The following is a 12604-nucleotide window of genomic DNA, read 5'->3' as shown; positions in this document are numbered from 1 at the left end:
TTACTTCCCAAATGTCTGCAACAACCAGGTGGGACCAAACCAAATCCGGGAGCCAGGCATTCCATCCAGTTCTCCCATGCACATGGCCAGGGCACAAGCATTTGGGGCATCATCTACTGTTTCCCAGGATGTATTAATAAGAAGAAGCTAGGTTATAAACAGAGTAACCAGGACTGGAACCAGCCCTCCTATCTGGGATGTGGGCATCCCAGACAGCAGTTTAACTTCATAGTAACCACCCCTGCAATGCATGTTGACCCAAGTCTTAGAATGAAAACTTTCATCTTCATTTTCTTGTTAATAGTTAAAAGTCATCTGTAAAGCAGCAGGTTTATATTAGATAAGTCTGAAATAAATTGCATTTAATGTTTAAATTATTTGAGCATAGTTTGGCAGTTTAAAATAGTTGCTAGATTATCATTGTGATCTAGAACTAGTTTACCAGAAAAGCCTAGTTACATGTCTTGTGGCATATTCAAGGGTCCTTCAAAAAGTTCATGGAAAAAAATTATACATGGATTTCAGTTCTTTGCACCAGATTAGATTTTATTTCCATTTTCTGCAACCTTATTTTATTTTTTTTTTGTTTGAGAAGCAGAGAGCTCCCATCAACTGGCTCACACCTCAGATGCTCACAACCTGGTTGAAGTTGGTAATCCATGTCTTCCACATGGATGACAGGAACCTAATTACTTGATTGGTCACTGTTGCCTTCTGGCGTCTGCACTAGCAGTAAGCTGGAGACAGGAGTTAGAGAAGGGTATGGGCTTAGACTCTACTGTGGGACATGGTGTCTTAACCACTAGGCTCTATAGCACTACCCCATGAACTTTTTGAAGGACTCTGACTTGTATTACTAGCTGAAGAATTTGCCAAGAGTCCTTTCATTGTTTTTCTCTGGTTTATTTAGGACCTGGACAGTGGGGATGTTAAGAGGAGAGTGCATTTATTTGAAACTCAGAGAAGGACAAAAGAAGAAGATCCAATAATTCCTTTTAGTGATGGACCCATCATTTCAAAATGGGGTGCAATTTCTAGATCCTCTCGTACAGGTTACCATACCACAGATCCTGTGCAGGCTACTGCTTCCCAAGGAAGTGCAACTAAGCCCATCAGCGTATCAGGTAATTAACTGATACTTAGCCCGATATGTTCTAGGCACTGCCTCTTCTCTTCTCTTCTCTTCTCTTCTCTTCTCTTCTCTTCTCTTCTCTTCTCTTCTCTTCTCTTCTCTTCTCTTCTCTTCTCTTCTCTTCTCTTCTCTTCTCTTCTCTTCTCTTAATATAATCACTGATTAATTTCTTTAAGAGGCAAAGAGAGGCTGTGTGTGTGTTCTCATCTGCTGGTTCACTCCCCACAAATGACCCCAGTAGTTAGGGCTATTCAGGCCACAGCTTGGACCAGGTCTGACACGTAGGTGGCAGGGACTGAATTACTTGACCTTCACTACTGCCTCCCAGTGTCTGCATTAGCAAGAAGCTGGAGTCAGGAGCTAGAGCCAGATATTGACCCCAGATACTCTAATGAGATGTGGGCTTCTTAACTGCTCAGTTAAAAACAGTCCCAAGGTACTGCTTTTTAATCTTCCGCCCAGTTGGAGAACATTTCTTTCCATTTAACAACCCTAGTAAACTCAGAGTAAAATGATTTAACCAGGATTACATGCCTAGTGGAATAAAATACACATCTTTTTTTCAAAAGTATACATTCATATCTGCATACTGATTTTTTACTTTTCTAATTATTTTTTTCTTTCCACATTTCTGTAGATTATGTCCCTTATGTCAATGCTGTTGATTCAAGGTGGAGTTCATACAGCAGTGAGGCCACGTCATCAGCACACTATATTGAACGGTAACACTGCTCTTCATGGGATTCTGTACTCTTAGACTTTTATTTATGTATTCTCGGAATGCACAGCTTACCCTAAACTGCTCATGAAATGTGCTTTGCTAGTTTGAGTAATTTATCAATGTGGGGAAAAAATTGTGTCTTTACATTTGGAATCATGAATGAAACTTGCGGGATTCATCTGTTACCTAAAATATAAGTGATTACTGCTTTAGTTGCTTCATTTATTTCACTTTTACTACCATAAACATATTTCTCTTTAAAGGGACAGATTCATTGTTACTGATTTATCTAGTCACAGAAAGCATTCCAGTACAGGAGACCTCTTGAGCCTCGAACTTCAACAGGTAGGCTCTGTGTGACACGGATTTAAATTTGTAAAAACAGGATGACAGTTGAAAGCTGTGGCTGATTGGAAGGTAACTTTATCTTCTTCCCTCTGTTCTCATATAGGCCAAGAGTAATTCATTACTCCTTCAGAGGGAGGCTAATGCTCTGGCCATGCAACAGAAGTGGAATTCCCTAGATGAAGGTCGTCATCTTACATTAAATCTTCTAAGCAAAGAAATTGAATTGAGAAATGGAGAGGTACGGAAATTGAATGTCTTAACAGTGGTTTTTCTACTTACTTATTGAATTCCTTACTTAGTGGAGGGTTAAGTTTGTGATTATAATGTAAATTTAAAGTATGTCATTGTAAGAAAAATAAGAAAGGAAGGAGGAGGGAGGGAGAGGTGGGGTTGGGAAGTAAGTATCATTATGCTCTTAAAACTGTATATATGAAATAAATGAGGGGTTGGGCATCCACCTGCAGTGCTGGCATCTCTCTTATGGGTGCCAGTTTGAGTCCCAACTGCTCCTCTTCCAATCTGGCTCTCTTCTGGTGGCCTTGGGGGGCCGGTGGAAGATGGCCCAGGTACATCCATGTGGGAGGCCCGGAGGAGGCTCCTGACTCCTGGCTTTGGATCGGCTCAGCTCCAGCCGTTGTGGCCATTTTTGGGAGTGAGGCAGTGGATGGGGGACTTTTCTCTCTATATCTCCCTCTTTCTTTCTGTGGTGCTGCCTCTCAAATAATTTTAAAAAATACATGAAATTTGTTCCCTTTAAATGAGTTAATTTTTTAAAAAAAATTATTTGAAAGGCAGAGTTAGTTAGGAAAGACAAAGTAAGTTATCTTCCATCTGCTGGTGCACTCCCCAATGGCTGCAATTATCAGTGCTGGGCCAGGCTGAAGCAAGGAGCCTGGAGCTTCTGGATCTCCCATGTGGGTGCGGGGGTCCAAGCATTTGGCCCATCTTCTGCTGCTTTCCCAGGCACATTTGCAGGGAGCCGGATCAGAAGTGGAGCAGTCAAGTCTAGACCAGAGCCCATATGAGATGCTGGTGTCACAGGCAGAGACTTAACTGGCTACCACCATAAGGCTGGCTCCAAAAAAATTTTTTTGGAAAAAAAATTGAGCTTCTTAGCTTCATGCATAATGCATTTGTTTTCTACTGCTGCATGTTGCTTTATATCATTACTAACTCCATTTTAGTATGCCATTTTCTTATAGATGATTTGGTGCTTTTAAAACTTACAGTAGAAATAATATTATATGGGGCTGGCCTGTGGTACTATAGGTTAAACTGCCACACTAGCTTTCTGTATTAGAGTCCCTGCTGCTCTGCTTCCAGTCCATCTTCCTGCTGATGTGCCTGGGAAGGGAGTGGACGAAGGCCTCAGTACTTGGGCCCCTGCCACCCATGTGGGAGACCCAAATGGAATTTCTAGCACCTGACTTCAATCTGGCCCATCTCCTGCTCTTGTGGCCATTTAGGAAGTGAACCAGCAGATGGAAGATATCTCTTTTCTCTGTCCCTCTCTCTGTTGCCCTGCCTTTTAAAATAAATAAGTAATCTTTTAAAAAGGAAATAAAATTATAGTCTCAAATGCTTAAATAATTCTTGTTTTTTAAAGTTCATGGATAATGCACATTATCTTTATATTAAAAAAGATTTAGTTAGTTATTTAGAGAGATCTTTCATTTGCTGGTTTACTCCCCAAATGGATGCAAGGGCTGGGGGTGGGCCAGGCTAAAGTCAGGAGGCTGGAACTCCATCTGGGTCTCCTGTGTGGGTGCCAGGGGCTCAACCACTTGGGCCTTCTTCCACTACTTTCCCAGCAGGCAGTTGGATCGGAAGTAGAACAACCAGGACTCAAACTGGCACTCATACTGGTTGCTCAAATTGCAGGTGGCAGCTTAATCTGCTGCACCACAGCGCCGGCCTGTTTTAAATAATTCTTTAGTTAAATCGTTGGTATTCCTGTTTTAATTTAAAAGGAAGCTACAGGTTTTGTATGTATTGGATCAGATCAATATTTTTCTTACTTCCAGAGTGATTATACAGAAGATGCAACAGATACTAAGCCCGATAGGGATATTGAGTTAGAGCTTTCAGCACTTGACACTGATGAACCTGATGGACAAACTGAACAAATTGAAGTAAGTACTACAATTGATAGTTAGGAGGCTTCATTCTACTGGAAATTAAAAATATAAAATACTTTCATACTAAAGGGTTAATAACTTATTTTCTTAGGAGATCCTGGACATACAACTTGGTATTAGTTCTCAAAGTGATCAGTTGCTGAATGGAACAGCAGTGGAAAATGGGCATCCAGTACAGCAGCACCAAAAGGAGTCACTAAAGCAGAAGAGACAGAGTTTAGGTGAAGACCATGTGATTCTGTGAGTGTTAGACAGAAAATTCATACCGGTGGGCCTAGAGCATGGATGGTTAAATAGAAATAGATGTGTTAAATTCATGTTGGCTGTTATGAGGAGAAGACCTTGTGTAATGGGACAATTATTTTTAAAGAAGAGGTAAACTTAAACTAAAAAAGTGGCTCATTTTAGTAGCCTGAAACTTGTTTTTTATTGAGATAAAAGTTTGTACTTCAGCATCAGATTTACCCTAAGTTAGTATGGTAGCCAAACTTTGAGACTACCGAATGGAAAATTTCAAACCTAGATTAAGTGTTTCTCCTTTTAAAAATTGCGTGAATGTTTCTCTTGGTTATAACATTGACATTGGGTATAAATAATGAACTTGATTTTGAACTCGATAGTTGTTATGGTATGGTGTTAACCTGACCAGTATTTTAATTTTTTATTATTTTTGGAGACTGGGACTTTTTACTTTATTTGATAAAGACATGCTTTTAGTAGGTATTCTTAATATAGCTTTCATTAAGCATTTATGATTACTCTTAAAAGTCTTCAATTAAAGCTAATTTGTTTTCCATGTTATTTATTTTCTCTCAGGGAGGAGCAAAAAACAATTCTGCCAGTAACTTCTTGCTTTAGCCAGCCACTCCCAGTGTCTATTAGCAATGCAAGTTGCCTCCCCATCACCACATCTGTCAGTGTTGGCAATCTCATTCTGAAAACTCACGTTATGTCTGAAGATACAAACGACTTTTTAAAACCTGTTGCAAATGGGAAGATGGTTAACAGCTGAAAGGAAGTTCATCTTTCAAATTTGTGACCACACCATGGAAGCATTTACACTAGCTTTTTATATATATAATATATATTATATAATGTATATTTTTTTTAAAAAAAAGATATTACTGGGGGCATCCATTTCCTGTGGACTCTTTGATACTTCAAGCCCTCTTGCATTAGCATTATGGAAAAAAAAGAAAATTTACTTTACTAGGGTAACACGTTCACTTTCCAGAAGTGATTGGAATTTGGACAACATTTAACTTAAGCTTCAAGCAGCTTTTTATGAGTTTGTAGCAATCCGGTGCAGTAACTGAGCCATTTCCTATTTTAAATGGCTTCTATAGAAAATTAACAACTCAGTTATTAAACTAGCAGGATCCTACAATGATACATCTAGTGAAAGTAGACTTAATTAACTTATTTATTTCTATTTTATGTTTCACTGAGAAATTTCCATCTCATTCCAGCTGCTTTATTTATCTTTTTCATGGGACTTTGCATGGATTTTTTTTTTTTATTTTTATTTTGAAGAGTGGAGTTAGACGTTCTTACCATAGAATTTTACAGGGTTATATACTAGCTTTCTTTACTGCATTATATGTAGGAGTGTGGTGCAGTGCTTTTATCTGTAGCATTTATTTTAATTTTCCATTTTTCAAGAATAGTTTCTGCTTTGTTAATATTTATACGCAGGCTACTTGTTGAAGTAATTAATTAAAAATATAACCAAGTGCCTAAGTCTTTCAGCTGATGTACTAGATATTAAATTCTCCTAAGTTATGCAGAATCGTTTTTACAATTTTGATAAATTATGCACTAATGTAATGGCAGTTTTTTAAAATGCAGATTTAAGCCTGTACATTATTGAATCTGATGACTTGGCAAAAGAATCAGGTGCTTTCAGCTTTCTTGAGAAAACCCTGTATGTAGCGTTTGCACTGACTAACAAGATGGTATTGCTGGGTTTTTAAGTTAAACTAATTAATTTGGGTGTTCATTGCATTATCTTGGTTAAATATGGTTTAGTGTTACTTCATGTTGAGGTTTAATTTTCCTTGTTTTTTGACTGTTAGGTTGATAAGACTATGAACCATGTAATAGTAGACCATTGGCTAACATTTATTCATACTAAACATGAATAATTTCTGCCTTGCTAAAATGTGACTGAAATCGTTTTGACTTGACAGTGGAAAGTATGTGGTATATTCAGTGAGCCATGCCCCAGATTTGTGGGAGGTATTGTATTGCAACCTAAATTTCAGTCAACATTTGAAAACAAATGCTGGGCATTCCTTCCTGGTGATCTTTCCTATAGTTTGTCTTTTGTTTTTCTTCCATTTCTTTAAGATTAGTTTGACTTTTATTATTTTTTTAATTAACTTCTGTGAAGTTGTTTACTCTGAAAATTGTACTGGAATATTTTAAGCCAAGCTGATCTTTCACCAGGTGTACTGTATGTAAGGGCTTTTCCTGCTAGCAAGATGCTTAAACAGGATCATGTTATTGGTCGTCTGAGCTATTTAGTTGTTTTACAAAACCACAGCATTGTATCAGATAAGATTTTGATAAAAGTTTTGTGCACATTTCCAGGGGTGGGAGGGTTGACATTTCCCTGAAATTTCTTGATCTGAATGAGTAAATACTGGTGTTTGATACCTGTCTTAATGAACATGCTCATAAGGTGACTGATAAGTTGTAAATATACCTGAGAAACAGAAGGGTAGTTTTGATATTCTGGTGTCAGTATGGAAGATCTTACACATTTATTTAATACTCAGACATGTGGAGCTGTCTGTCTGTAGTGTAACAGCACAGTAGCCTTGACTTAGTCTCCTTTGGTTAGTCCTGTACCTTTTTGCCATGGCCAGTGCTCCTCATCCCTTTACAGATGCTTTATTTATTTCATTCTGTAACCTGAAATGAATAGGAACAAGAGTTTTAAACCATGTTACATTAACTTATTTCTGACATTATAAATTAGCCTAGGATATTACAGGAACATGATTGTTATATAATTTATATCTGAACCTTTCTATAAATATGTGCTTATTACATTTGAAATGCTTCCAATGTACTTTATTTGCTGTTTGTAATTCCCTAAAGGATATGCAAACCAGTCTGTCTATTTCATGGATATTTAATAGTGAGATCTTCCATGTTGAAGGTAATGTATTTTTTTTTAAGATTTTAAAATTGCTATTTTGTTACAAAATAGAGACCTATTAACAGTTTGAGAGCTCCTTATGTGCCCTCAGGGAAAGAACCCTCTGTGCAACAGAACTACACAAAACATCTTCAGCACGTTCTGAGGGTGAATATATACTACATAAATTGATCTTGTGTATTTAACCTTATCTTTTTAATTTTAAAATTGAAATTTTGAAACTTGGTTGTGCTCTGCTGGAGGGGGTTGGGATAAACTGCTTAGGTGTTTGCCTACTTGTCCAGTGAAATTACATTTGCATCAGTGTATGTATAATACCTGCCAACCTTATTAGTATGTCTCAGAACATTTATATTAAAACAGTGCTTGTCTTGCAGCAGGTGATCCCATAAAATAACTCCCTGTTCTTAAAAACTTACTCTCTTCCTCACTAACAACATAGGAATAATTTCTGTGTTGAGATTATTCTGTATTGCATCTCTGTACGTAGTGGCCACCTTCTCTGTCATGGTGGTGTTGATGTGAAGTGAAATCATTGATTCTCTGCCACTTTAGAAGAAAGAGCAGTTCGCCTGACCCTTCTTCAGAATGGTAGTTTCTGCGGTCATAGAGGAAAATATTACAAACCACACCTTGGGTGTGACTCCTTAATATGGAGGACATTTCCTGTCACCTGGCCCTATTTCCAACACATTGTGATAGAAGCATTTTGAATCAAAGGCTACAAAGCAACAGGGAAGGAAATTAGTAACACTGGTAACTAAACAGCATGTGTTGCCTGTGGTCTAATCAGAAGAAAGTCTGAAGTCTGGAAAGCAGGAAAGTGGTGATTTTTCCTTTTTCTGTTTGTTTTTCAATTTCTATTTCTTCTTCTTAAGTCCATGTGCCTCATTCATATATTATGGATATGGTATCAGTAGTTCTTTCTTTGGGCTCATTTCATGAATTCTGAAAATGTTACATACATATTTGTTCTAGTTGATACCTGCACAAATCAGATTCTCTTGCCTTTGCCGCCATGACTTAGTTTCAATGCCATGGGATAAACCAGTGACTCATATGGAAGTTCTGCATTCTGATTTTCATGAGAAAGTAGTTTAATCATCAGACAAGTAGCACTGATTTTTTTTCCCTCTCTTTTACTAGCTATTCTGTGTAGTAAGAGTAATAAAGGAACCCTCCCATACAAGAGCTGAAATTGTCCATTTGTATGGACCAACTCACTTTCACTCAGATTTCCTGTTGATAAGTATATAGCGTCCATCGCAATTTTATATACAGCCTTGAGAAAATTATAGGGTGCACAGCAGTTTGTAGGAATTTAAAGTCAGATCATTTAAGCATTAAGAAAAATTATTTGAAAGCCATCTAGCTTGCTTTTGCATTTTAGATGTTAAAACTGATATCTTCCTGTTAACAGGGTGAAATTTGTAACGATCAGATGTCAACATGGAATTTCACCTCTGAATTCTGACTACTCCTTCACTAGCTTTCTAGTCATTTTCAGAGCAGACTGTCACCAACAATGGTAACATGCCATTTACAGGTTGAGTTGCATTACGACTTTGTATTCATTTCCTAGAAGAACTTTCTTATGTTTTAGTGAATGAAGAGAATTGATGGGATCACTTACTGTAACTCCTTCATAAGGACCCCTTCTGCAAGCAGAACACAAATGAACATGCTCAAAGAGTATCCCATTTTCTGGAAAAATTGAAGTTTGCTAGTAACTCCTTTATACTAGCAGTTTCTTTGTATCTCTTTGCTGGCAAGGGAATACAAGGAGTCCAGGCCACAGATGAGAACACCCCACATTTGAGTGGAGATTTATTTTTACTCAAGAGCATTTAATCCCCCAAGTCCAAAATTGGCAGTTCTTTTTCTTTTTTAAAATAAATTAATTAAAAAAAAATCCCCAAACCAGTGAAACACAGACACTGGCTGCACTTAGTACTGCCAAAAGCCAAGGTCATTTGCACATATTCCATCCACCTGTCCAGAATTAGGCCTCACTTTATAACCCAAGGCATGGAAGTGCATGCATCCTCTTAGCTGGGCAAACAATTATACTGTAGTTGTGATACAACACATGTGGCTTTTATTTGTACTGCACATATCCACTGTACAGCCACTTGGGAGTATCGTGGTTAGCTTGCAGCAACTGCTGTCTGCATTTATACTGTTTATTGCATATTCTTTTCCCTGGAAGTGAAAGAAAAATGTTTTTCTTGTTGCATTGACTACATTTTATAAATTTGCTTAGCTGGAAAGTTTGGGAAAAGAGGCCTGTTTGTCAATTGTACAACCGATTGTGAAGCTCTAGTGTGAATATTTTTACGTCTGTATTAGACATTTTCTTTGCAAATCTATTGTTCGATTGAAATGTAAATGAAATTAAAGATGGTGTACACCCATCATGTAAAAAGCAGGCACCATCTCTAAGATGGATTTAATGCTCATTTTTAAGGCATATACTCAGCTTCTATTTAAAACTATAATTTAAAATAATTCTGTACAATGAAATGGGGAATATATATGGGAATAAATTCTATTCCATTTATTTCAATTTGAATTTCCAAATTGTAATGTTTCCCTTTGTGCTATAGGAATAGGATTAAAATGGGGGAAGGCTAGGACTTATAAGGCCTGTATATGGGGGGAGGGCAGAGATGGAACAATGAGGGTTGTGATGATAGTGAATAGCAAAGAGTGAATTCTGTGTGTTTTTGCTGTAGCACTGAAGTGAAGAGATATTAGCCTTGGCTGTTCACAAAATAGAGCATCATGATTTTCAGTGTTTGAGAGAAAATTGATGGAAAAAGTTTGCAGTACTTGACATGTATTTGCATGCACAAAATAAAATTATTTGTCCACCTTGAAAGTTGTTTGTTAATATTATGGGGTTTTTTTTGTTGTTTTTTGTTTTTTGTTTTTTTTGGTTTAACAAAGCTACCAGGATACTCCTTAACTTGAGATTTAAATAATTGCCTACCTCATCCATTTGCCATTGAGTGGGATTTGAAGGAAATCTAAAGAAGTTGAAATAGATCTCAATTTCGGTCACTTCATTCAATACAGAGTGCTTTCTACATGGGAGAGGAGAAAGTGGATATTAAAACGTAGTGGAGATTAAAATGTAGTAGAGAAAATGACAGACGAGCCGGCGCCGTGGCTCAATAGGCTAATCCTCCACCTTGCGGCGCCGGCACACCGGGTTCTAGTCCCGGTCGGGGCACCGGATTCTGTCCCGGTTGCCCCTCTTCCAGGCCAGCTCTCTGCTATGGCCAGGGAGTGCAGTGGAGGATGGCCCAGGTGCTTGGGCCCTGCACCCCATGGGAGACCAGGAAAAGCACCTGGATCCTGGCTCCTGCCATCGGATCAGCGCGGTGCGCCGGCTGCAGCGGCGGCCATTGGAGGGTGAACCAACGGCAAAGGAAGACCTTTCTCTCTGTCTCTCTCTCTCTCTCTCACTGTCCACTCTGCCTGTCAAAAAATAAAAAAAATAAAAAAATAAAAAATGACAGACACATAAATAACTAGTACAAAGCAGTAGATCAGAAGAAATATGAAGACGGTTCTGTGGACCTCAGACTATGAACAGAGAATAGCCTGAGTAGGGCTAAACACCATTTCCACTTGACCCTGAATAGTTTTAATTGTCCATTCAGCTGATACCTTTTAAGCCTCTTTCTGTGCTGATCATTAAAGCTAAAGATCAATAAGACATGAGCCCATTTTTTAGACGCTTACAATGTGGAAAAAGGGAAAGACATATTTGAATAATTTAATGAGCTATCTTCTAATGTAGGGTATATGGATACTCCAAAAGAGAAATTATGGGGAGCTGCTCCTGGTAAGCCAGAGAAAGTGCTGCTCTGCAGAATGACTGGCTGGGCTTTGTAGGCCGAAGACATTTACCCGTTGGAGTTGAGGGACGGGAGGACGGCGAGCAGCTGTTCTGCCTCCACAGCCATCCTTCACCGTGGATATCTAACTCCTGTATTTGACATGTTAACACCTTGCCCATGATCTTCTAAGTAGAAAGTCGTGGAGTCCTTTTTCTCCCAATGAGGAGGTGGCGGTAGAGGTGGCTGGTACTGGTTTCCTATTTTAGCCTTAAGTGGAAGAGGTGTTTAAGGAATTAAGGTTCACTGAGTAATAATATAAATAGTGAATTCACAGCACTTAATATATTCCACACATAGTTCTCATGTTGCCATTTTTATGTGTGACATAAAAGTAAAGTAATGAAGTAAAAGTAATGAAGTAAAAACCTTACCTTAGAGAATTTTCCTAAAGGCACACAGCTGGAAGAGGTAGGTAGGGACCACCATGAAAAACATGGAGTGCTGTACTAACAAGAGTCTTAGATAACCTGAACATCTTGGGATTTTAGGAAGATCACTTGGACAGAAGTGTAAAAGATGGTCTGTTAAATATCTACACATCGTAGGGGGGTGAATTTGACTTAAAATCACAGACCCCATTGCAAGAACAGACATTAAAAAACATGTAATCCTGTATAAACAAGAGTAAGTAATGATTGAGATCAGGAAGAGGGGGAAGAACCATGAATAAGTGATGCAGACAAAGGGTAGGACTCTTAATGAAGAAAATGAATTTCCCAGAACATTCCATTTCCTTTGTAGTTAGTACTTATTGAAATAATCATCACGTCCTTTAATTTCAGCTTTATACATTTTGAAATTTAGATTCACAGAATTTACAAAAATAGTACAGAGAACAGTGTACTCTTTACAGTTTCACTAATGGTAGCATCTTATATAACTGTGGAAACAATATCAAAACCAGGAAATTGACGTTTGTGCAATCCACAGATCTTAGAGTTCACTGGCTATACATGCCCTCATTTTACATGTGCACACGTGTGTGTGTGATTGTGCAATTTTCTTGTGGGTAGATGTGTGGAACTACCACTGCTATCAAAATAATGTAACTGTTCCTTCTCACTGAGTCCTGTGGTACCTCTTTAAATTAACATCCATTTTCCTCCCATACCCCATTCTCCCATCGCTACCGGCAAACCACAAATCTGTTTTCCTTCTGTAATTTTATCATTTCAAGAATGTTATACAAAT

The 12604-nt window shown here is 38.1% G+C and overlaps 1 protein-coding gene across 6 annotated transcripts in view; it reads left to right on the top strand.

Annotated features, from left to right (window-relative positions):
* Positions 1–10386, top strand: part of RC3H2 (ring finger and CCCH-type domains 2) — a 63797-nt gene extending 53411 nt beyond the window's left edge. For 5 of the 6 annotated variants that reach the window (XM_089302201.1, XM_008273357.4, XM_008273355.4 and 2 more), the window contains 7 exons: positions 911–1124; positions 1770–1854; positions 2117–2198; positions 2305–2439; positions 4226–4333; positions 4431–4579; positions 5156–10386. In XM_089302201.1, the coding sequence (XP_089158327.1) occupies positions 911–1124; positions 1770–1854; positions 2117–2198; positions 2305–2439; positions 4226–4333; positions 4431–4579; positions 5156–5351 (969 nt within the window). In that variant the 3' untranslated portion in view covers positions 5352–10386. The remainder of the gene's footprint in view (positions 1–910; positions 1125–1769; positions 1855–2116; positions 2199–2304; positions 2440–4225; positions 4334–4430; positions 4580–5155) is intronic. The other variant, XM_008273358.4, reaches the window with a different exon arrangement.
* The last annotated feature ends 2218 nt before the right edge of the window (positions 10387–12604 follow it).

The sequence above is a fragment of the Oryctolagus cuniculus genome, chromosome 1, assembly GCF_051225735.1.
Source record: "Oryctolagus cuniculus isolate XC-2025 breed Fujian yellow rabbit chromosome 1, ASM5122573v1, whole genome shotgun sequence".
Taxonomy (NCBI): Eukaryota; Metazoa; Chordata; class Mammalia; order Lagomorpha; family Leporidae; genus Oryctolagus; species Oryctolagus cuniculus.
Note: the sequence above shows the minus strand (reverse complement) of the source record. Positions and strands in the feature narration are given on the sequence as shown.